Raw genomic sequence first — 24553 nt, 5'->3', positions numbered from 1 at the left:
TGTGGTTTAAGTATCAGAGTAATTGTGGCTTCATAGAATGAATTAGGTAGTGTTCCTTCTGTTTCTACTTTGTGGAATAGTTTTAGGAGTGTTGGTATTAGCTCTTCTTTGAAAGTCTGGTAGAATTTTGCACTAAAATCATCTAGCCCTGGGCTTTTTTTGGTTTGATTTTCGATGACTATTTCTGTTTTCTTAGGAGTTATGGGACTGTTTAGACAGTTTACCTGATCTTGATTTAACTTTGGCATGTGATATCTGTCTAGAAAGCCATCCATTTCATTTAGATTTTCCAGTTTTGTAGAGTATAGGTTTTGTAATAGGTTCTGATGAGTTCTTGTATTTTCTCAGTTTCTGTTAAGTCTTTTTTTTTTTTTCTTATTTTTGATAATTTGGATACTGTCTCTGTGCCCTTTAGTTAGTTTGGCTAAGGGTTTACCTATTGTGTTAATTTTCTTAAAGAACCAGCTCTTGGTTTTGTTGATTCTTTGTATAGTTCTCTTTGTTTCTAACTGGTTGATTCCAGCCCTGAGTTTAACTATTTCCTGCTGTCTGCTCCTTTTTACTTCTTTCTACCCTAGAACTATCAGATGTGCTGTTAAGTTGTTTGTATGGGATCTTTCCAATTTCTTCATGAAGGCCCTTAGTACTATGAATTTTCCTCTTAGTGCTGGTTTAATTGTGTCCCATAAATTTGGGTATGCTATGTCTTCATGTTCACTGAATTCCACAAAGTCTTTGGTTTCTTTCTTTATTTCTTCCCTGACCAAGTTATCATTGAGTAGAGAGTTGTTCAGTTTCCATGAGTATGTGGGCTTTCTGTTGTTTTTGTTGTTATTGAAGTCCAACCTTCATCTGTGGTTATCTGCTAGAATGCATGGGATTATTTCAATCTTCTTGTATCTGTTGAGGCTTGTTTTATGTCTGATTATGTGGTCAGTTTTGGAGAAGGTTCCATGAGGTGTCAAGAAGAAGGTATATTCTCTTGTTTTGGGGTGAAATGTTCTGTAGATATCTGTTAAATCCATTTGGTTCATAATTTCTGTTAGTGTCACTGTGTCTGTTTAGTTTCTGTTTCAGTGACCTGTCCAGTGGTGAGAGTGGGGTGTTGAAGTCTCTCACTATTATTGTGTGAAGTTCAATGTGTGTTTTGAATTTTAGTAAAGTTGCTTTTACAAATGTGGGTGCCCTTGCATTTGGAGCATAGATATACAGAATTGAGAGTTCATCTTGGTGGATTTTTCCTTTGATATATATGAAGTATCCTTCCCCAACCTGTTTGATAACTTTTGGTTGAAAGTCTATTTTATTGGATGTTAGTGTGGCAACTCCAGCTTGTTTTTTGGGACCATTTGCTTTGAAAACTTTTTTTCCCCCAACTTTTACTCTGAGGTAGTGTCACTGAGGTTTGTTTCTTGTATGCAGCAAAATGCTAGATCCTGTTTATGAATCCAGCCTGTTAGCTTGTGTTTTTTATTGGGGAATTGAGTCCATTGATGTTGAGAGATATTAAAGATAGATGATTGTTAGTTCTTGTTATTTTTGTTGCTGGAGGTGGTATTATGTGTGTATGATTCTGTTCTTTTGGGTTTGTTGTGAAATGTTTAATTTTTCATGTTTTCTTGTGTGCAGTTGTCCTCCTTGCATTGGAAATTTCATTCCAGCATCCTCTGTAGGGCTGGATTAGTAGAAAAATATTGTTTAAATTTGGTTTTGTCATAGAATATCTTTGTTTCTCCATCTATGATGATTGAGAATAGTAGGTATAGTATTCTGGGCTGGCATTTGCGCTCTCTTAGGGTCTGTATCTGTACAGGATCTTCTGTCTTTTAGAATCTCTGTTGATATCTCTGGTGTAATTCTGATAGGTCTGCCTTTATATGTTAGTTGGTCTTTTCCCCTTACATATTTTAATATTCGTTCTTTGTTCTATGCACTTAGTGTTTTGATTATTATGTGATGAGAGGATTTTCTTTTCTTGTCCAATCTATTTCACGTCCAATAGGCTTCTTGTACATTGATGGCCATCTCCTTCTTTAATTGAGGGAAATTTTCTTCTATGATTTTCTTGAGGTTGTTTTCTGGCCCTTTGAGAAAATAATAATAATTAATTTATTATTAAATTAATAAAAAATAATTTTCTATTCCTATTATTTTTAGATTTGATCTTTTCATTGTGTCCTTAATTTCTTGATTATTTTGGGTTAGGAGATTTTTATACTTTGTATTTTCTTTGATTGATGTGTAAATTTCTTCTATGGGATCTTCTATACCTGAGATTATCTCTTCTATCTTTTGCATTCTGTTGGTGATGCTTGTATCTGTAACTCCTAATCTCTTTCCTAAGTTGTCCATTTCCAGGACTGCCTCCCTTTGTGTTTTCTTTATTGTTTCTACTTTCTTTTTTAGGTCTTGGACTGTTTTATTCAAATCCTTTACCTGCTTGATTGTATTTTCCTGTATTTATCTAAGGGATTTGTTTCTTCTTTAAGGTCTTCTACCTGTTTACCTGTGTTTTCCTGTAATTCTTTAAGGCAGTTTTTTATATCCTCCTTAAAAGTCTCTATCATCTTCATGATATGGGATTTTAGGTCATTATCTTGCTTTTCAGGCATGTTAGGGTATCTAGGGCTTCCTGTGGTGGAAGAACTGGGTTCTGATGGTGCCAAAGTATATTGGCTTCTGTTACTTATGTTTTTGTGCTTGACTCTGGCCATCTGGTTCTCTCTAGTGTTACCTGGCCTGGGTGTCTCTGACTGGAACTGGCCTCTAAGTTAGGGCTGGTCTCCTAGGAGGCAGGCAGCATTGTCTCTGGCTAGGGTGGCCCTCCTCTGTCTCTGATTAAATCAGGCATCCTATGCCCCTGGTTACTCCAGGCCTCCTGTGCCTTTGTTTACTGCTGACCTTCTGGGGGGCTTACACACTATAGCTTTTGGGTGGGTATCAGGCTGCTGATTTGGCCCAGGTGAGGAAGTGGGCTAGAAGGAATGTGGACCTTGGGATGGTCAGTAGTGGGGGAGGTGGGTCTTGTGTCAATTGGGCCCTATGGTTGTGCCAGCTGGTATGGGTATTTGGGCAAGATTCTCACATTTGACTTTGGTTTCTGTGGACCTCCTGGGAAGAACACAGGCTGTAGTCTATCTTCTCCTTTTTAAGAAGGTAATCAATCTCTGTTTGATTTTTTTTTCTTAGATTTTTTTCCCCAACCATTTAGGCAAATATAGTTGTTCTTACAACTTACAATTTTAGTGGGTACCTACCACTGACCCATTTTTATTTTTCACGCTCATAAGCAGTTTATAGAGCATCTCCCATAATATTCTTTTATATTAATTTTTTGAGACTTTCATGCAACACACTTTGATCATATCCATCCCCTGGTGTTTACCAGAGCTGCCTCTCTTCCCTACTCTCCCAACTTTGTGTTCTGTTTTCTTTTTAAACCCATTGAGTCCAATTTGTGCTGCCCATATATTCTTGGCCACATGGATCTATTCAATGAAACATATTCAGTTCATCAGGGCCACACTCTCTACCAGAATGCATCAGTTGCCAACGGCTATTCAGCAAGGATGGAACTTCATGCCTCTCTCCAATCTCCAGGCTTGGCTTTGTCTGGCTTGAACTTGCACAGATCTTATGCATGCTGTCACAATTCCTGTGAGTTTGTATGTGTAATTGTTCTGTTGAATACACCAGAGAATACTGTGGCCTTGTAGTTGTCTACCATGTCTAGCTCTTAAAATATTTTTTGTCCCCTATTTCAGAAGTTGTTCCTGAGCTTTGGGTTGTTATATAGTTGTCCTATTTAGGGCTGAATCTTTGTAATCTTTTCTTTACACCCTGACCAGTTATCATTCTCCCTGTTACTCACCATATACTGCAATGAACTTCTCTGAGGATGCTCAGAGATGCATTAATTTATAGATAAAATGATGTTATCAAGAATTGATCTAATATTATATTTATCTCTCAGAGTAATAGAAGTAAGTTTTCCTCTATGGATTATGACCTGCACAGTCAGAGATTGTTGGCTTTGATAATGGTGGTGATAAGTATATATTTCATCTTGTGGAGCAGGACTTAAATCAAATCAGAACATGGTTGGTTACTCCCATGACATTTGTGCCACTGTTGTATCAGTAAGCATGTTACTAGGCCAGTCATTATTGTAGCTCTCAGGGTTCACAGTTGTATAAGAATGATGACTACTTCCCCCCTCTGACGGTGTATATAACTCTATACCACCATGAAAACTAATCACTAGGATGCAGTTTTTAAGTCAGCACCAGCTTGAATTCTCCATGTTCTATGTCTCAGGTATGTGATATCTTCAGGCATAGGGTCTTACTGTCAAGTTCTGAAAGGTTATCAAGAGATCTATAACATCTTAAGGGAGCATCCCTTGATAGATTTCATTTTCAATATTAAGTTATTTAAATATCTGATGACATATAAATGCCTAAAGACATTTATGGCTGAGTAGCAAATAGTGTTAGTTGGACTGGGAGATTATCATGTAAACAATAAGTCAGCAGTGAAATAAAAGCACATATCTTCTTTCTAAAAGGCTTTCTACAGAATAAAGCAACTATGTGTTGAAAAAATGGTATTGCTATTTAAAAATCAAACAGGGCATGGTGACACGCACCTTTAATCCCAGCACTTGGGAGGCAGAGGCAAGTGGATCCCCAAGTTCAAGTCCAGGTCTACAGAGTGAGTTTCAGGATAGCCAGGGATACACAGAGAAACCCTGACTTGAAAAAACAAAATTCGAACAAACAAAAATCATTTAGCTACATAGCTTTAAGTTTTCTTCTTGAAAAGCTTGTTCAGATACTGAAGGCTCTGTTGTGACTCACATCTGGTTCTAATGGCTTGTACTTCTTCAGTGCCTTTACCCAGACCTCAGGATGTGAAACTCAGAGATGTGACCCACAGCACCATGAATGTCGTCTGGGAACCTGTGCTTGGAAAAGTTCGCAAGTACATTGTTAGATACAAAACTCCAGATGAGGAGTTCAAAGAGGTAGGTTGGAGATGAGAAAGGATATGGAAATAGTTGTGTTCCTGCAAGGGTTAGCAAAATAACCTTATCTAGGCTGGATGATAATGTGTTTTGAATATTTGTCACTTTGTTAATGAAAGACAGAAAACTTGTGCAGTCAAAACATTGTTTTGAAAATCAGTAATATATTGGACTGTGTTAGATTTAGTTTGGAAATGTTCTGCTGTGTGATTTTAATCTCAAAAACATCATCCATCAGTAGATAAAGAGTTATAGAATCTGTGAGGTATTTCCTTCTCATCTAGTTGCCTTATATGGTACTCTCTAGTCTATGAATGACTAAAAATTCCAAATGTTCTAAAAATACAAGGTTGTGAGAAGATGTGGGGGTTGGGGGAGGAAAGGGAATGTGTTAGATAATGGTAAGATAGTCAGTTGGGCAGGTCGGGGAGAAAGGAGGAAGAGGCTATTAGAGGACTGTGTCTTTCAGACTGATCTTTTTTGAGGTGATGTTGGGATGCACAACTTTTTACGTTGTAATGTGATTCAAAATGGGAGCAAAATGAAGAAGCTGTTTTTTGGAAGATGGGTTTAAAAATTGGGTGCTCTTCCAAGGGCAGCCCAAAAGCTGTTGCTTGTACATTGGATATGTTCTTCTAGGTAGGCTGCCTTGTCTGGCCTCAGTGGGAGAGGAAGTGCCTAGCCTTGCTGAGACTTGAAGTGTCAGGGTGTGTGTGTGTGTGTGTGTGTGTGTGTGATACCCAGGGCAACCCCCACCTGCTCAGAGGAGAAGGGAAGGGGTTGACTAGAAGGGGGCAATGAGTGGGATATAAAGTGAATTAGTAAAAAAATAATTCGGTGCTCTTGAGGGAATTTTAATGCCAGAATTCCAGAGGCATTTTTTTGTGAAACCAACCTTTCCTTCCTTTGTATATATTTGTCATTTATATATTGTACAAGTTATTTTATATGTCTGTACACATCTGTTTAATTTTGGATTTTCATTTCAAATGGAATTAACTGGTCAGTGGGTCTCAAAGCTCTTACGCATTACAAATGAGATTTGTATAAAAGATCATTTCTGAAAGTAGTAAGACAATAATATTAAAAGATGCAGATAAACATAGTTTCTTTGATTGAAGCCACAGGCAGTCACTGCTTGCCTGAAAAATCAGGTTGTCATGGCTCTAGAACATACATTTTTTTCCTACTTTGGAACATTTAAGTTGTGCCCATTTTCTGGAATTTTATGCAAACTGAAAATCCTGACTTTTTGGTATAATGATCCTTGTGTTTTTCTGCTGAGAGCTCTAGTAAGCAGCAGAAGAGAGGCCAGAGAAAATCCTTTCTAAGAGGCCCCCACTGCTTTCTTCCTGTTACAGGTGGAGGTGGACAGATCAAGGGCCAGCACTATCCTCAAAGACCTGTCCTCTCAAACCCAGTACACAGTGAGCGTTTCTGCAGTGTATGATGAGGGCACATCTCCCCCAGCGACTGCTTATGATACAACCCGTGAGTTGCACCCTGTTTTATGGACATGTTGGAAATACTTAACATGTTTGCAAATCTCTACTTACTGAGACATTTTGTTTCTCAATGTTCTTTGGCCAGCATTGATGATACTAGGGTCTGTAGATTGCTTTCTCATATTTTCTTCTTGTGTAAAATGCTATCAGGAGAAACAGAACACATAAGCCTCTTTCCCTTCAGCAGGTCACAATTTAGCTGTCAAGATAAAAGGGTAATGGAAAGTCCCAGGGTCATGAAAGGATGATCAGATGAGTGGGACTCAGAATGGGAAGTCAGACCCCAGAAGGAGAGAGGTGGCCTCAGGAACAGTATGACACAGACACCCAGGATAACCTGCTCCATTGCTCCATTCTGTTCCAATACCATGCTTTGCCTTTTCTGTAGTGTTTGACTCAGTGATCAGGCCTACTGTTCCTTTCATAGTTACTCCATCCTCCTGGTTCCTTCCTAGTGAAGGCCGAGGATCTTATTTTGTATCTCTACCCCCTGATTTAATTACTTAACTCAGTGCTGGGCATATAATGATCTAATCAAGTGCTCAATTTATAATAACTTGATCATAATATTGATTAAAATGAAAGCTGACAGCCAGTGCTATCCTAAACTAACAACAGGAGCCTCAAATGTAATTTAAAAATCTCCAGCATCTGCATTAAAAAAAAAGATAAAGTGACAGGTAAAATTAAATTATCATTTCAACACTTCAGTATAATTATAAGTTGTCTCACACTTTCTGGAGATAGTTCTAATATTTGTGTTCACAATGCATCTTAGTTTAGGCTAGCCACATTAACTTTTCAATATCACATGTGGCTAGTGGTTCCCACAGTACAGCACACATCTAGAGAATCTAAATAGCTTTCTGGACCTCATCTGTAATCTAATGGTGGGAATAGCACCAAGGTCTGGAACTTTTGCAGAAGCCAGAGTCTAACATCTTTGCCTTGGATACAGTAGGAGGGCTGGCTGTTAACCCACACCCACAGTCAGCATCTGTTTTGTTGGTGCCACTTTGTCTAGATTTGATCAGGGTAGTGTCAGTGCTACAACCCACTCCTTCATTCAGACATGCACATTTCTCTCTCTTTTAAACTTGACTGTGATGGGAGCTCTTGTAACCACTTTCATTTTCTCCTTGCTGTCAGTTCTTATCTGGTAAGAAAGAAATCACAGATAGAGAAGAAGATGCCGCTGCAAGTCAACAGTTCTGTGTATACCACAGATAAAAAGAGAGGAACCATCAGGAAATAGATAATTCAGCAATGAGATTAATGCTTTCAATGCATGCTTTCAAAAGCTAAGAGTTGAAATCTTAGGTGGATCTAAAAAGGCATCCTTAATAGTTGAGTTGTTTTGAGCTGTACTATGGAAGTGGTACCACTATCTATTTCCATAGCCGTTTTAACGCTGTTCCTAGAACAAACTTCCCATGGGTTTGCGTATACTCTCATACAGTAGGTTTTGAATACCAGGAAATAGGGACATGATTGGTGATGAGAGTTCAGGAGTGATAGTCTTTGTCAATCGTTACTCTTTCTGGAGTGACTCTAATACTGTTTATAAAGTCCTTGCTTATGTCTAATATCTTGAAGCATTTTCTCTACTCTTATCTAACACTTTCAGATCTTATATTAAGGTCTTTGGTTCATTTGGGGTTGAATTATTTTTTTTCAGGGTGAGAAATAGGGATTTAGTTTCATTCTTCTACATGTGATATGTAGTATATTTAGCACTAGATATCAAGTGCATTGTCTTTGCCAGGAGTGTATTATTTTTGATGTTTTTGTCAAAAATCAAATTGATGTAGCTGCATTATGTCTTGGTCCTCTATTCCATCAAACCATGCATTTGCTTTCTTTTTTGAGTCCGTGTCATGCTGTTCTTTGTAGTATAACTCTGTAACATAGTTTGACATCCTCTACCATGGTACCTCTGATGTTGTTCTTTTTGCTTAGGGCTTATTTATTTATTTATTTTTGTTTGTTTGTTATATGGGCATATTTTAAAAAACATTTCTATGAAGAATGACACTGGAAGTCTGCCTGAGATTCTATTCAATTTTTAGATTGCTTTAGGTAAGACAGACATTTTCAGATGTCTGTTCCTTAAATGCATGAGTATGAGAGTTCTTTTCATGTCCTAGTGTCTTCTTTAATTTCTTTCTTCAGCCTTTCCTTATAGAGGTCGTTTATATCCTTGGCTACCTGATATAAAACCAAGTTAATCATGGCCAATGATCTTTTGATGTGTTCTTGAATTTATTTTTAAGTGTTTTTTTTTATGAGTTTTGCATCTATGTTCATCAGGAAGATTGCCTTATAATTTTGTTCTTGGTCTTTATTAGTTTTGGGATCAGGGTAATACTGACTTTGTTAAAAGAGTTTGGTAGCATTTATTCCTTTTCTTTTTTTAATGGAACATTTAGAAAATCATTGAAGTTACAATTTTTGTTTGGTTATTTATTTCTTGGTCTGATAAAATTCAGCAGTAAATATGTTTGGGTCAGGAATTTATCTTTTGAGACTGGGCCTCCCTATATATCCCTGGTTTGCTTGGAAATTCCTACATAGACCAGGCTGTACTGAAACTCATAGATATCTGCTTGTCTCTGCCTCTCCAATGTTGGAATCAAAAGTGTGTGCCATCCCTTCCAGACTGGAATTTTTTTATATAAAAATATTTTCTTTATTCTTTGAGCCATTCATAAATGAATACAATTTATTTTGAGCATACCTACTCTCCATCTCTTCCTTCCAACTCCTATAGGATCTGCCCCACTCCTTCCAACATCATTGGACTTTTTACTTTTTTTTAGATTGTGGTTTCAATATTGTTGTTTGTAGATCTGTTTAAGCTGTTTATCTGCTCTGGATAATTTTTGGTAGGTGATATCCATCTAGAAATCCACTCATGTTTTCTAAGATTTCCAATTTACTAGAATATTGTTTTTTTTAAATATATATCTCAATTTACTGAATTTCAATGGTATCTATTGTACTGTCTCTAAGATGCAATATCTTTTAATGGAAATCATTGGATCTCTGGGATCAATGAGACTGTGTGAGGACCATGAGCTGCCCAACTGCAGGTCACAGTTTGCATGTTGTATATTGCTGTTACACTAGATCCTTAAAGTATTGGTATACAAAAAGTTTGGGAACCACACCAATAGAAAAGTGTTACTGAATAGTACTTTAAAAAGACCATCATCTCAGCAGACCTATGCATTTTACATATTTTAGTAATCTATACATTATAACCATACACTGCTTGCCCTATGTTGTTTTTCAAATGAGATAAACTGATAAAATATTTCATTCTAATGCTATGTTTTGGCAGTTTTGTTTTTTACCATATCCTTTAAAATAAAATATTTTAATTATATTAAATGAAATTCATAGTTCCCACTGAAACACATAGTCTTGCCTTTTCTTATGATAGGGCGTGTTCCAGCCCCAACCAACCTCCAGTTTACTGAAGTCACACCGGAGAGTTTCAGGGGTACCTGGGATCATGGAGCTTCAGATGTGTCTCTCTACAGAATAACTTGGGCACCTGTTGGAAACCCAGATAAGATGGAGGTAACATTAGCTCTCTCCATCTTTCCATTCTGTCCCATTCTCTTTCCATTTGCTGATACGAAAGCCAGCAGACAGACATGGCAGCCAGAGCGGGAAGCTGGGGGATCATGTCCTCAACTGCAAGCTAGGAGCAAATTAGAAGTGGAGCAAGGCTGTAAGCTCTTAAAGCCCACCTCTGTGATGTACTTCCTCCAGCCAGGCGTACCTCCCTTTGGTCTCTCTAAACAGCACCAGCAAATGAGTATTCAAATGCCCGGGTCTATGACAGATTTCTTATTCAAAGCACCACCTTCCTTTACAGAAAAAAAAATCATCTTTGACAGTTGGCTTCGGGCATTCACCTGTCAGCACAATGTTATTGGGGATGCATCATCTAAATGGATATTAATTTAGTGTGCATATGATTTTTCCTTTTTATCTAAGACCATTTTAAATGGAGATGAAAATACTTTGGTGTTTGAAAATCTGAACCCCAATACTCCGTATGAAGTCTCCATCACTGCCATCTATCCAGATGAGTCTGAAAGCGAGGACCTGAGTGGCACAGAGCGCACACGTAGGTGTTTAACGTCTAAATAGGATTTTGATAGTTCAAAATTAAATGTTAAGAAAAGGGGCTACAGCTGCATCACTAACGATTTACAAATTCTGTTTTCTTTTAGTGCGTCTGATACCCTTAACAACACAAGGTAAAAAGTTAACCTCTTGGATTGTCTGAATGAACATAGTTTAAATTCACAAATAAGGTCATCAAATCCATTGTGAAAAGGCCTTCTTCATTTTAACAGCGAGGTTTGCCTTTTCCAGGAGTGGCCTTTCTTGAGACACTTGCTTTTTCTGTTACTTTTTGAAGAGTGTATGAGTCAGCTCGGGCTTCCGTAACAAAATATAGGATGGCATAAGCAGCAAAAATGAATATGCTGATAATTCTGGAGACTAGAAGGTAGATGTGGTGCTGCAGGCCTGTAATTCCAGTTGCTTGGGAGGCTGAAGAGAATCATGTGTTCAAGACCAATTTGGTCAATTTAGTGAGATCCTGATTTATAATAAAAAACAAACAAACAAGGGTGGTCAAGATGACTCAGCAGGCCAAGGTGCTTGCCGCCAACCCTGACAGACTTAGTTAAAGCTGCAGTATCCACCGAGTTTTTGGAGGAGAGAATTGACTCCTTCAAATTGTGTGGCAGGGGTGTTCCACCATAAGTAAATAATAATAATAATAATAATAATAATAATAATAATAATAATAATAATAATAAAACATAGCATAATGAAGGGTCAGTAGTAGAGCTCTTGCCTATCATCTGTAAGCCTTACCTTCAATCTCTAGTACCACCAAAAAATGTCTGTAGAATAGGATGTCTAAGATAAAGATACAATGGCAGCCAGTTCTGTTCTTGGGCAGGGATCTGAATTCATCTCGCTGTTATGTGGCAGACAGAAAATGCTTCCATTTATAAAGACTAATCTCCCTTGAGGGACCCACTTTCATGACATCATTGTCAAAAGCCCCATTTGCAAATTCTACTGCATTGAGCATGAGGGCTTCACTATTCAAGAGGACAAAGTTTGGGGGAACACATTCATTCAGTACCAAATAACCATTTAATATTCAATGACCTTATTGTTAGTTTAAATTTAATTCTAAACCCAGTGGTACATAGCTCTCTTGATTTTCCTGGGAATTATACAGATTTTGTTTGTTTGTTTGCTCTTGGTTTTTAGTGTATTGGGGGATTGTTCTATGTGCTAAATATGTTTTTTTAACAATCTTCTTTCAGCTCCAAAAAGTGGTCCACGGAACCTTCAGGTGTACAATGCCACATCTAACAGCTTGACTGTTAAGTGGGATCCTGCTAGTGGTCGTGTGCAGAAGTACAGAATCACCTATCAGCCTTCGACAGGAGAAGGCAATGAACAAACGGTAATTTGTTATATAAAATGTGTAACATGGGTATGCTCTGCCTGCTGCTTTTCAGCTATTTCCCTGGAGCATTTACAATATTCATCTTGTTAGGGCATGTAGGATTTCCTGTATTGGAGAGAATCATTTGAATTTAGCTGACTCTCCCTCTGGAGTGCATGACTAAGACACACAGGATGCTCTGGTGGGACCTGATAGTTAGCAAGTTCATACATGTGCCCAATTAGCATGGTGACATCTAAAACCTTCTTGAGTCAAGGTAGATCATCGATAGTTCTGATTTCATCAGATCTTTTGTTTCCAGATCTAGAAGTCCATTGATCTAATTAAAAATATTTACCAAATGGAGGAAATTGAGAACGGGAGTAATGCATGGAGCTGAGCTGTCATTTTTGCTGTTCCAGCCCTCCCTTATTTAATAGAGTCTTTGTATGCCCCCCTCATTTAATTTAGTGACTTCTCTGGGATCCCTCCAGCTTTTCCTTTTATGAGATGCACAATTTTTATACAGACAGGGTTATGTTTTCAGATTCATTTTCAAATGTCTTTTGATGAGCTCTAGAGCTTTGCTGGCCCTTTGGGAAGCGGGGTATGGGTTATATTATTTCCTTATATAACCTCACAGAGAGACAAGGCTTGAATAATCAATATTAAATGTGTTGAGCTCAAGCAAGTGGATCATATCTCTCATCAGTTTCAAAGGTTAGCAGAATTCAGGTTGGCAGTGGGTACTTGCATGCAGTAAAGGCTCTTGCCTAGCAAATGAACTTAGCTGGACCACAGATGCTCCAATCCCATTGGAATGGCAGTCTATGAAATACTCAAAGCAACAAATCACTAACTCTGTGCTTATTTTGGAAAGTTGGATGGGAGATATAAGTAGACACCCATTTCCTTCCTTATATTAGGTCTCCTAACTAAGCCCTCCCGACCTGCTACATATCAAAAGTTTCACAAACACAGCTCTGTCCATCCGAACTCTTTTCTTCCACGACCGGAGAGGAGATGGTTTGAAATTAGCCATTGTAACTCAGTTTCTTCAAACTGAGGTGGCTACAGTGATCCATGAAGTGTTTTTTTCTCTTTTTCTGGAACTCCGACCGTTTGAGTGAATGGGTGCTAACTTGGAAACATCTGTTAGTGCTAATTCATCCAGACCTTTCCATGAGCCCTTCCCGTGGGCAGCGCTCCATTTGCGTGCCATTTTCATGTGACTTTAATTACCATGGCATAAACATTTGAATTCAGTAGACTGTTAACAAATCGTACAAATTTTCTTTCAACAAGATAGCAAGATGGCTTTGACTAATGAATTAAAAACTTCAAACTTCCTTCATAATTGGAGGAAATTGAGACGTTCATACCTCAAGGCTGGTATCATGGAGATCACTGGGAACCACTGCCTGAGTGTGGCTTGGCGAGGGGTCTGGTCACGTGGTTTACACAGCTAATGCTGTTAGAGTGGCAGCGTTTGGGGGAAACACCAAGAGCTTTACATCCTTTGCCCAACCATTTAAATGTGTTTCTAAAGCAAATAAAAACCATCTGTAAAATAACAAGAATAATACTGAATGGTGTGGAGCCTGTAAAATTACACAGTTCTTTGGTATCTAAAAGACCCTTTGTAGCTTACTTATGATTAATGCCTTATTTTTGGGAAGAGTTCTGTGAAATGTGTTTTGGATGAAATTTTGCAGTGTTGGCGGCTTGCAAGTTGAACTATCTTTTTTTTTTTTTTGAGCTCCAGTTTAAAGTTTGGAATCCTTTTTCATGACTCGAGACACATACTCTACATATAAAATTATGCCATGAGATATATTTTAAGCCTTCATTGTGGGACAGGGCTCCAGAACTTGGCAAGGGTCTCAAATAGTTCCCTCAGAGAAAGAATAAATTAGTGACTTGGAAAGAGTAAGGCTGATGCTTACCAAGAAGTGTTTTCCTCAAGACCACAGTAGGAGGACGGCAGAACAGTGTGCTCCTGCAGAAACTGAAGCCCGACACTCCATACACCATCACGGTGTATTCCCAGTATCCCGATGGTGAAGGCGGCCGGATGACCGGAAGGGGAAAGACCAGTAAGTGAGACCAGAGACCCTGCAGCTTCTTAATTACACTACGGAACCAAATCACACTTCTACAAACACGGAGGAAGCAGAATGTCTTACAGATCTTTTATAAAATTAAAAAATTTAAGAACATTTTTAATTGAAATTACCTTACTTCCTGCTTCCTTTCCTTTTCTCCTTCTAGCCCGACCCACCAGCTGCCTTACTTCACGTTCTTCCTATGATCCTTTACTTCATTCTTAAGCCTTTCTTTCTCTCTCTTTATCTCTCCCTGTCTTCCTCCCTCCCTCCCTCCTTCCCTTTCTTCTTTCCTTTTTACTATTTCTTTCTTCCCTCACTCCCTCCCTTTCATTTTCCTTTTTGTTTTTTTGAAACAGACTCTATATAAATCTGGTTGTCCTTGAAATCACAATGTAGACTAGGCTGACCTTGAACTCACAGATATCTATCTGCCTGCCTATGCCTCTTAAGTGCTGGGATTAGGAGCATGTACTACCATGCCTGACAAAATAGCCTCTTTTTCTCTGAGATGTGTGTGTGTGTGTGTGTGCGTGTGTGTGTGTTTACAAATGTATGTAAATACAACCAACTGAGTCTGTTTTTGTTGTTTGTATGTATATGGTTTCAAGTCTTGCCACTTTGCATTGATTAACCAACAAGGGGGCTCATCTCTGGGAAAGGTTAATGCTCCTTTTACGAGAAGTTGATCATTGCCTGTAGTTCTTTGCCTAGGGGTAGGATCCCATGAGAAATTCTCCATTCCATGACAACCTGCCCATTGGTATTGCTATTGTTCGGGTCTTGCTTATGCAGTCATTTTTAGGAGAGACTGTTTTCAATGAAGACTTCTGAGTATTCTTACAGTCTTTCTGTCTCCTCTTGCGTGATACTCCCTGAGCCATAGGCGAATCTTTTAAGATGGTAGTTGTTCTTTTTAATGTCCTTCTTGTAATAATGTCTTTATTTGTGTAAACAAAAGATGTCATTATCTACCAGGATCAAAACCAAAAAGTTCAGGGATCCATAATGTCCTACAACTAGATGAGACATATGTACCACAGAAGTGCACATCTTTTGCTTAATAACGACTTCAGCAAACATCTATGGGGTGTCTGCTATGTTCTAGGTGGCCTGAAGATATTGTTTAACTTGTATTTTAGATATAGTTGCTAGTTAGAGCAGCACTAGAGTGTACTTCCTGTGTATTCCAGAACCTCTGAATACCGTGAGGAATTTGAGAGTGTATGACCCGTCTACCAGCTCTTTGAGTGTTCGCTGGGACCACGCAGAAGGCAGTCCTCGTCAGTACAAACTCTTCTATGCCCCAACAGCAGGTGGCCCAGAAGAACTGGTAATTATTATTTTTTGAGACAGGGTCTTTGTATGTAGCCTTGGTTGTCCTGGAACTTGCTATGTAGACCAGGTTGCCCTTGAGCTCACTCCTAAATGGAAAATATTAGTTTGTTTAAATTTCAGGAGATTGGCTTAAAATGGAAATAGAAAGAGGTAAATTGTTTAGAAGTGAAGAATTTATATTAATGTGAAGGACTTGATAGAGAACTCATACTTGATGTTTTGGAGCCTAGGGAGTAGGGAGACAGTGGGTTGGGTGCTGGTTCGAACCAGGAGATAAAGTGAGACGTTGAATGCAGAGACTTTATAAAGTTCTTGTAATCTCATTAAGGTAATGCTTTCAGTTGGTATTTTATTATTTGAAGGATTAGCCCCTTTCCTATTTTTGAATTCAATACACTGCTCTGTGTTTTATTACACTTTTAGGTCCCAATCCCCGGGAATACCAACTACGCCATTCTTAGGAACCTGCAGCCAGATACTCCATACACCATCACAGTGGTTCCGGTCTATACAGAAGGTGATGGCGGGCGCACATCAGATACTGGAAGGACGTGTGAGTAAAAAGCAGAATTGGCTTTCCATTGTAGACATTGATCTCCACTGTAAAGAGCACACTGAGCAATGAGGAAAATTAGAAAGAAAGTCAGAATGAGAAGGTTAAAAGTATCAAAATGACCCACAGCTCCCTTTTCAAGCATCAGCCTGTTGGGTCTTGCCATTGGATTTTATAGCTTAGGTTGCTGAAACCTGTTCACTTTACCACGTGGTTGTGACTTTCTCTGGTTTGCTGCTGACATGCTTTTGGTGCTATTTGCTTTTATCGACTATTAATGTAGTCAAACCAGTTTAAATGCTTTTGCTGGCCTCTCTGGATATTGCTTAGTCTTTTGTGCATGCTTAACACTTTATGACTTTTAAAGCATACGTTGAAAGGCATCAAGCATGGGTAGTTTTCTCCAGGGTACAGTCAGGGATCTAGAGAGATGGTGCTGTTGGTTAAGCTAGAGTTTTGGGTTAGTAAGCAGATTTAATTTCCTAATTTTATTGATGGAAGATAATTGAGAACTGACTTGTCTCTTCATTTCATCTTTTCTTTTAATCATAGAAGATATTCCACAGCTAGTGTTGAATAAGGCAGGAATGAATGAAAAAAAAAAAGAATGATTGAAAGCAGCTGACAGAGGCATCAATGGGAGGAGAGGTCCCTGGTCCTGTGAAAGCTTGATAGATGTCCCAGTGTAGAGGAATCAAGGGTGGGAAGGTGGGAGAGGGTGGGTGGGTGGGTGGAGGAACACCCTCATAGAAGGGAGGATGGGATAGGGGGTTTCTGGGAACAGGGTAAATAGTGAAAGGAGATAACATTTGAAATGTAAATAAAGAAAATATCCAATTTAAAAGAGAAAAGAAAAAGAAATCATCTGACTGAATCTATTTCTTTCCGTTGGTTAGAAGACTATATATATATAATCTCTCCTCTGGCCCCACTGCTTGTACTGGAAGCTCAGCTACTTCTGTTTCCTTCTCCTTGTTCCATGTTCCTTTATAGCCAGTCCAGGCCTGTGGCTCATGCTCATAGTCTTTTATTGAAAACAACATTGACTGGGCAAAGGCTAACTTTGTCGGATTTGCATTTGGAGAGTTTTCATGTGCTTTTGTGTGTAGATAGAAGTATAAAGTGGATAGGATTTTATCCTATTACAGAGAGTGTAACTTGTGAAAAAGTGATGAAAAGCTTGACATGTATAAACAGACATGAGACATGGGCATTGGCTTTCCTTTCCTCAGTGGTGAGAGGACTGGCGAGAAACATCCAAGTGTATAACCCTACACCCAACAGCCTCGATGTCCGCTGGGACCCCACCCCAGGGCCAGTGCAGCAGTACCGCATTGTGTACTCCCCTGTTGCTGGTACAAGACCCTCAGAATCTGTAAGTAATTTTGCCGTCTTAGAGCTCAGAAAAGAATGTTGTCAACTCTGTTGTGGCTTCTGCCACAGCAGCTGGCTAGGGAACAATGATGGTGTCACTGCCTCTCATGTAGACTAGGTTTCCTGATTACTATGGTTGCATGTTTGAGTGCCATTTAGGAGCTTTTATAACCCACCCACATGTTAGTACATAATATTTAAATGAGTGTGTTTGTGAGTTATGACAGATGTAGTAATTATAAGTTTGCTTAGGAAAGAACTTGGGGAAAAAGTGAATTAGCTATGAGACATACTTTTTCTAGAGCTTTCAATAGTAGATACATTGAGAAACTACACAGTCTTTGCTGTGAAAATATTTTAATTACACATTTATTTATTAGCTCTTACAAACTACAGTGTCTCTTCAGTACTCTTCAGCATCTTATCCAAGTGCTGACCAGGCTGTTCACCTTCTGAGGTCAGGTGCAAACAGACATGTTTGGGGCGGTATGGTCAGAGACTTGGCTGTTAGCTTCCTGATAAATCTCAGATCTGTTTTGTGAGTAGGCCAATACTGTACAAATCTGAAGTTACTTGGTATGAATAATAATAGCATCAAAATGCTGAAAGGGAAAGAATTTTATGGACTGACAAGTCTTTGCAAAAGTAAGCAATGATGGGCAAAGATAAGAAAATGATAAGCAATGAATATATTCTGGAGTAGCATTGATTTTAATGTTCTTTTATATGGTATGGCATAATTTCTTTCTTAATGACTTTACCCTTATCCAAATTAATGCCTTAACACTAAATATCTCTGCCACTAGCATGGGATCCCTTCTCTCATGCTTATGTGACATTTAGAATCTACTCTGAGCAAATACACATACATATTCCATTTATGAGTCTTTATGAGAAATGTAAATGGGAGAAAATTGAAGCAAATGTGTAAGGGGGATTTCTGAGAATAGCTGTGTCTAATAATGAGGTAGAGGCAGATCTTGCAGAGAAGCACACTTGGCTCCTGACATGCCTGGGCGCAGCCTTTTATGATAAATACTATTGTGCTGACTAACTGAGGACCTGGCAAGCATTAGCTGTCAGCAGAATTTGGCACGTTTTTCTCCCCTTCAGATTGTGGTGCCAGGGAATACCCGAACGGTGCATCTGGAGAGGTTGATTCCTGATACACCCTACTCTGTGAACATCGTGGCTCTCTACTCAGATGGAGAGGGGAATCCCAGCCCCAGCCAGGGCCGAACACGTGAGCCAAGCATCCTGTTTCCACTTTATCTCTTGTCACTGAGTGAGGGGTGGGTGGTGGGTGGTAGGTGAGGGACTCCGAGGACTTGGTACAGAACAGGGTAGTGTCTGCATGTAATCCTTCTTGGTATTTCCCACATTCACATTCTAGGCTCAGGCTGTGTGTCCACAACTATCTTTTGTGCTGAATGAATTTCATTTGAACGTTAACAACAATATGAACCAACCAGTACCCCCAGATCTCCCAGGGACTAAACCACCAACCAAAGAGTACACATGGAGGGACCCATAGATCCAGCTGCATATGTAGCAGAGGATGACCTTGTTGGACATCAATGGGAGGAGAGGCCCTTGGTCCTGAGAAGGCTCTATGCCCCAGTGTAGGGGAATGCCAGAACAGGGAAGAGGGAGTGAGTGGGTTGGTGAGCAGGGTGAGGAGGGAATGGGAAAGGGAGTTTTCGTAGGGGAAACCAGGAAAGGGGATAACATTTGAAATGTAAATTTAAAAATCTAATGAAAACAAATAAAAAAGGTAACACCTTAAAATCTGGGGTCTAAATGAAAGAGGTCTTTCCTCTTTTGTCCCCTTCTTTTTTTAATGCAGTGCGTTTAATCGCTAAACAGGCACTGGAAATGTGAAGGCTTAGCCTCTCTACTTCAAGTGGAGATGGTTATAGTGGTTAAAACAATCCCTTTCTTTCCCAGTCTGCATATTTCAGTGCAAACCTAGCTCTGTTTTGTTGAAAGTTTAGTATCTCTGAAAGGGAGCATGTCATGCTGTGTCGTGTCACATGAAAACCACAGAAGGTAGTGCACAGCGTCGCAGGGAGTAAGCATGATGAATGGTGACTTCAGCACCAGTAAGCACCTCCTGTAAGCTGGCCTGGAAAATGCTATCAGGTAAGCAGCAAAACCAACTGTATTTTATCTAGTTCCAAGAAGTGGACCAAGGAATATACGGGTCTTTGGGGAGACGACCAACAGCCTCTCTGTAGCCTGGGACCATGCTGATGGGCCAGTTCAGCAATACAGGATCATCTATTCTCCTACTGTTGGCGATCCAATTGACGAATATGTACGTATACTACCCACTGATTGGCATTTAAACAATCATTTCACCTGGTAGGAGGGTAAGATTAAGCTTCTTTTTGAGACGGTTACTACTGAGCTCTTGGATCTTATGTGACAGGTCTCACGTAGTTTTCTCTAATGTGGAGAAAACAGGAAGGTTCCTGCTTGAAACTTCCATGGTGAAGCAGTGATCTGGGGATCATTTCCATTGTAAGGACTGACTGAAAAGCTGTCCTAGTCTACATTTCTAACTGTTGACTTCCATGAAAAGGTCTACTATAATATGCCACACATTAATCCATAACTAGTGTCCAAACTAATATCCAGATGATGTGAATATTCCAATCTTACCCTTCTAGACCAATTCCCCTGCATGGTTTCCCCTTGGTATCTTAGCACTAGTGTCCACTTTCTCTAAACTCACATCTTTTTTCTGTAGTCTTTTGGTTTAGAATGTACAAACCTCCTGTTAGTTGGTTCTAGGTTCTATTTCTCCCTCCCTTCTCCATCCCTCCTTCTTCTTTCGTTGATGCTTTCACTAAGAATTAAACTCAGGACTTGGGGTATGAGAAACAATTTCTCTGCCATTGACTTACATTGAGAGTCTCTCCAAACTCTTGGCAGTGTACATATTGTGACCTCCTGGACACAGGTTCAAGTTCTTCATCTCTCTCCCCTCAATTCCCCAATCCCCCCTTCCCCCATCCCTTCTCCCTTTCTTCTTTTCCTTCTTCCTTTTTGTGGGACTGGGGACTAACCAGGGTCTTGTGTGTATACTTGTCAAGCACTCAAGTTAACCCCTCAAGTTTCTTGGAATTTCCTTATAGTTGGGAAACCACAGTCACTGACATGTATTGATTGATTTCTGTGACAAGCTCCAAGATTAGCTCAAATGGTGACTGTAAAGTCGTTAGACTTGTGGTTTGCATCCTTGTTGCTAGCAGTATCCTCTTAGAACCTTTCTCCTTCCACATGCCTTTTGCATGTGAAGAACTATTCCCTCTCTTGATTTTGGCACAACAATCTTGAATTGAAGTCCTGTTTTATTAAGAAGAAACAGGTAATTGTCAATTAGACTTTTTAAGAAGCAAAACAAGATAAACAATTTCACTACTCATGCTTAGTATTTTTTCTTCCATGCTGGGGAAAAAATGTTCCTATGCTTTCTGAAAATATTGAAAACATAATTTCTTTTAGCAGTTCAGTGTTTCTAGTTATGGGAGTCCAGGCCAGGAGGCTTAGCCACAGTGTTTGTACAAGACAAGGGAGGTTGAAAAATGCACGGATCATTCATCTTGGAAAAGGGAGTTTAATACATTTTCCATTTCCTCTTTTTCAAAGAACACTTAATTAGTATCAACTAAACTAATATTCTTGAGGGTGGAAACCTGTCCATTTTTGCTGACTACGGGACACCTGGGTCCATAGCATGTCCTTTACCTGGGGATGTGATGTGTTATGATGACATCCTCAGACATAGCGGCTCAGTGATACTTTCTGAGTGTTGTTTGTGTTACTGTCCTCAGAGCTTGTACTTTCCTCCAGAGATGCTCAGTCATATGACTGCATAGTGGCTGATCTGGGATTTCAGCCAATATCTGTCAGGCCTTCAGCTATTCTTCCAAGCTCTGTAGAGGCAGGCTAGATAATATGCCTTTCCCTGAGCATTTTGAAACAAAAGTATGAAGAATCTGTTTTTAATTATGGAGCCATATGAAAACCGCATGGGCTTCTGATCTAGGTGTCCTCTTGTTGAAAATAAATGTTAAATTGAACTTTCCTCACAGACCACAGTTCCAGGCAGAAGAAACAATGTAATACTGCAGCCCTTGCAACCTGACACTCCGTATAAAATTACTGTCATTGCTATTTATGAGGATGGAGATGGTGGTCACCTAACTGGAAACGGCAGGACTGGTCAGTGTTGACTTTATATATATATATATATCTTTTTTCTCTTTTAAATTCTCATGTTTTTAATGTCACTACACCACTAAAACTGAGAACTACTACCTTTACCAGCATTGCTCAGATACTATGTTGATAGCACATCATATTCTATGTTAGACATTGAATGTTAAGATGATGACACATAACATAATTTATTTCTTAACCATTTAAAGGTATAATAAAAGGAGCAAAAGGGTGATAGGAATCTGAATATTTTCCATTGCTTGAGATTATTTGTTCTTTATAGTGTACTCTATGAAATGTTACAGTGTGCATGGTGACAAGTGAGGCTGTAGTTGTAAGTCAATGTGGTATCAGCTAGACATCCACTGTTATCCTTGAATCTTAATGCAGAAACCCAGAAGCAAAATGATAGGAGCCCTTTCTAAAACTGTAGCTTACAATTATTGCCTCAGATAATCGACAGAAAATAACCAGTGTTTGGGCTCACCCTTTGATCTGTACTGGTGGCAATTTTATTTGGTTTAACGATTCTCTAACCTGTTTTTTGCCTGACAGCCTTTAAAAATATGCTTACCTGGAAGGCTCTTCCAGAGCTTCCAATACACTTGGCCTGAGATACGGCCTGTGGCTTTCCTGCTATACAGCAGCCAAGGCTTGAGAGTCACTGGTTCCTGCAAGGCAACCTGGGCTCCAGTTGTGTACATATGGACAGTGTGTTTTCTTCCTTGATTTAGAAAATCTACTGGGTTACTTGGTTTATGTCTCTTCATGCACTCACTTGTTCAAAGTCTTTTGGGATTTACATGTGCTTGACAACATCAGAGAAGTTGAGAAAGGCAACCTTGGGATGCTTCTAACAGAAAAGCCAACTGGAGTGGATTCAGCTCGGGGTCGCCAGCTTGGAAATCTGGGTTATTTATTCATACTGTAGTGACTCTAGGTGTTTCTCCATTGGCAAACTCACTTTCCCACTTTCTCAAGTTTAAAATATATTTTGATAACTTTTTTTGGGGGGGACTATGGAGTATTTCAGGATTTTGTGCTTGCAAAAATGATACATCAACCTTGATTTCTGTAGGCAGGGCAAAGCCATGTCTAGTTGCCCTCATGGAAGTAAGTTCTCATGTTGCATTAGTCATTTCTAGAACGCCATGGGTAACTCAGTGGCTGTAGAGAGTACCACCTAACTACTACAGATTTTGCAAGTTACATATTTTGGGAGTGATTATGTGTTTGGGGCAAAACCTCTGGTAGATTGAGATGCTAGGCTGTGTGGCAGACAGGGTGGGACAGGGAAGGAATATTACCTTAGTCGTTGTCTTGCTGGTCTATTGTGGAAACTATATCTTATTTATGGAATGAGGTGCTGACTAGATAATCTGTAATGTGCCTTCTAGTTCTAAGACTGTTCAATGTGCAATATTCTAAAGGAGATCTGAGATCTCTCTTATTGTCTTTAATCCTGATCACACACCAGCCCTGGACCTTGTTATTGAATCTTCTGAAAACCATCCATTCCAGAATCTGTTTGAATTGCTTTTTTGAAAAAAAAAAACTACTAAGTTTTCTTTGGAACATGACAATGGCTTTTAAATTATTTTCTGGATAAGAAAATTTCAGGCTATTAAAAAGTTAAACTGCTCTCACGGGAATGTCCTAACAAGTCAGTGATGTGTGTGCATGTTTCCTTGCAGTGGGTCTGCTTCCTCCTCAGAACATACACATCTTCGATGAATGGTACACAAGGTTCCGAGTGTCCTGGGACCCTTCACCCTCACCAGTTCTTGGATATAAAATTGTGTACAAGCCAGTGGGTAAGGAAACACAGTTTTCATAATAGGAATATATTGGAAAGTTATGTTGTAACAAATACTAAATCTTAATTGGGTGTTTATACCCAATTTTTAAAATCATTTTTGATCATTTAATTCCCAAATAAATGACATACAACTTTTATATCTATAATAAGCCTTTAATCATCACTAAAGCTGGGCAGATAGCTACTGTCTCTGCTATTATGGGTACTTCCTCACCAATAACCCCAAGTTATAACTTGCCATGTTCTGTCTGGGCTGCTCTTAACTTGAATTGGCCAACCCTCATGGCCATACTTTTATGACTCACCTAACCCATGGCTTCTTCTGTCTTCTCTTCTTTCCAGCTTGTCTCCTCTCTCCCCTTGTGGTCTCAGACCCCAAGTCTGGGAAACCAAACTCTACCTATCACTCTTCTGCATGGCTATAGGCTATAGGCATCTTTATTTACCAATTAGGGAAGATTTGGGGGGCAAGGCTACATAGCATCATTTGCGTACATGAAGATTCTTTCATTCCTGGGACAACCAGGCCTTGGGGAGCAGTATTTCACATTACAATAGCAAAGGAAAAAACATCACCAAGTTATTTGTGTATGATTATAAATTAATATGGATTATCCCTATCCCTGTCTAGCTTCAAATGAATGAGACTCAAACTGATTTATTTTAGGCTCTGCGCAATTACTGGGTGATTACCTCCAATCTAATTCTCTAAAGTTAGTTTGACCACTTCCCCAGCTGCACTCCCCTGAAGTTGCTGTTTGTACTTTTCTGTATTATTTATGTTTCAGTAATCTGTCATCTTGGAGAGGCATTTCACTCTGGCACCTGCTGCTGGCCTATTATGATGAAGGGTGACCCACCTCTTGTTCTCTCTGTCTTCTCCACATTCCTCTCTATCTCCTTTTTCCTTCTCTTCATTGTCCCTATCTGTGATCCCCAGCTCAATAACTCAAACTCCACCTCTCTCTATTACCCCAGTAATTGGCTGTTGTAGTTTTATTTAACCAATAGTTTTAAACTGGGGAGCAAGATTTATCTAGCATCACTTGGTCTGTGTGAGGATCTTCTCATCAGGGGCAACCAGATCTTGGGAGGCAGTATTTAGCATTTGAGGG

General features: G+C 39.3%; 1 protein-coding gene across 2 annotated transcripts in view; it reads left to right on the top strand.

Annotated features, from left to right (window-relative positions):
* Window positions 1-24553, top strand: part of Col12a1 (collagen type XII alpha 1 chain) — a 119993-nt gene that overhangs the window by 51718 nt on the left and 43722 nt on the right. For both annotated transcript variants that reach the window (XM_021172383.3, XM_021172385.3), the window contains exons 26-39: window positions 4890-5026; window positions 6388-6517; window positions 9977-10116; window positions 10540-10672; window positions 10779-10805; window positions 11898-12040; window positions 13989-14118; window positions 15321-15460; window positions 15889-16018; window positions 17251-17393; window positions 18506-18635; window positions 19567-19709; window positions 21493-21622; window positions 23314-23433. In XM_021172383.3, the coding sequence (XP_021028042.1) occupies window positions 4890-5026; window positions 6388-6517; window positions 9977-10116; window positions 10540-10672; window positions 10779-10805; window positions 11898-12040; window positions 13989-14118; window positions 15321-15460; window positions 15889-16018; window positions 17251-17393; window positions 18506-18635; window positions 19567-19709; window positions 21493-21622; window positions 23314-23433 (1776 nt within the window). The remainder of the gene's footprint in view (window positions 1-4889; window positions 5027-6387; window positions 6518-9976; window positions 10117-10539; window positions 10673-10778; window positions 10806-11897; window positions 12041-13988; window positions 14119-15320; window positions 15461-15888; window positions 16019-17250; window positions 17394-18505; window positions 18636-19566; window positions 19710-21492; window positions 21623-23313; window positions 23434-24553) is intronic.

This window comes from Mus caroli, unplaced genomic scaffold (genome assembly GCF_978045245.1).
Source record: "Mus caroli unplaced genomic scaffold, Mus_caroli_1 scaffold_11, whole genome shotgun sequence".
Lineage (NCBI taxonomy): Eukaryota > Metazoa > Chordata > Mammalia > Rodentia > Muridae > Mus > Mus caroli.
Note: the sequence above shows the minus strand (reverse complement) of the source record. Positions and strands in the feature narration are given on the sequence as shown.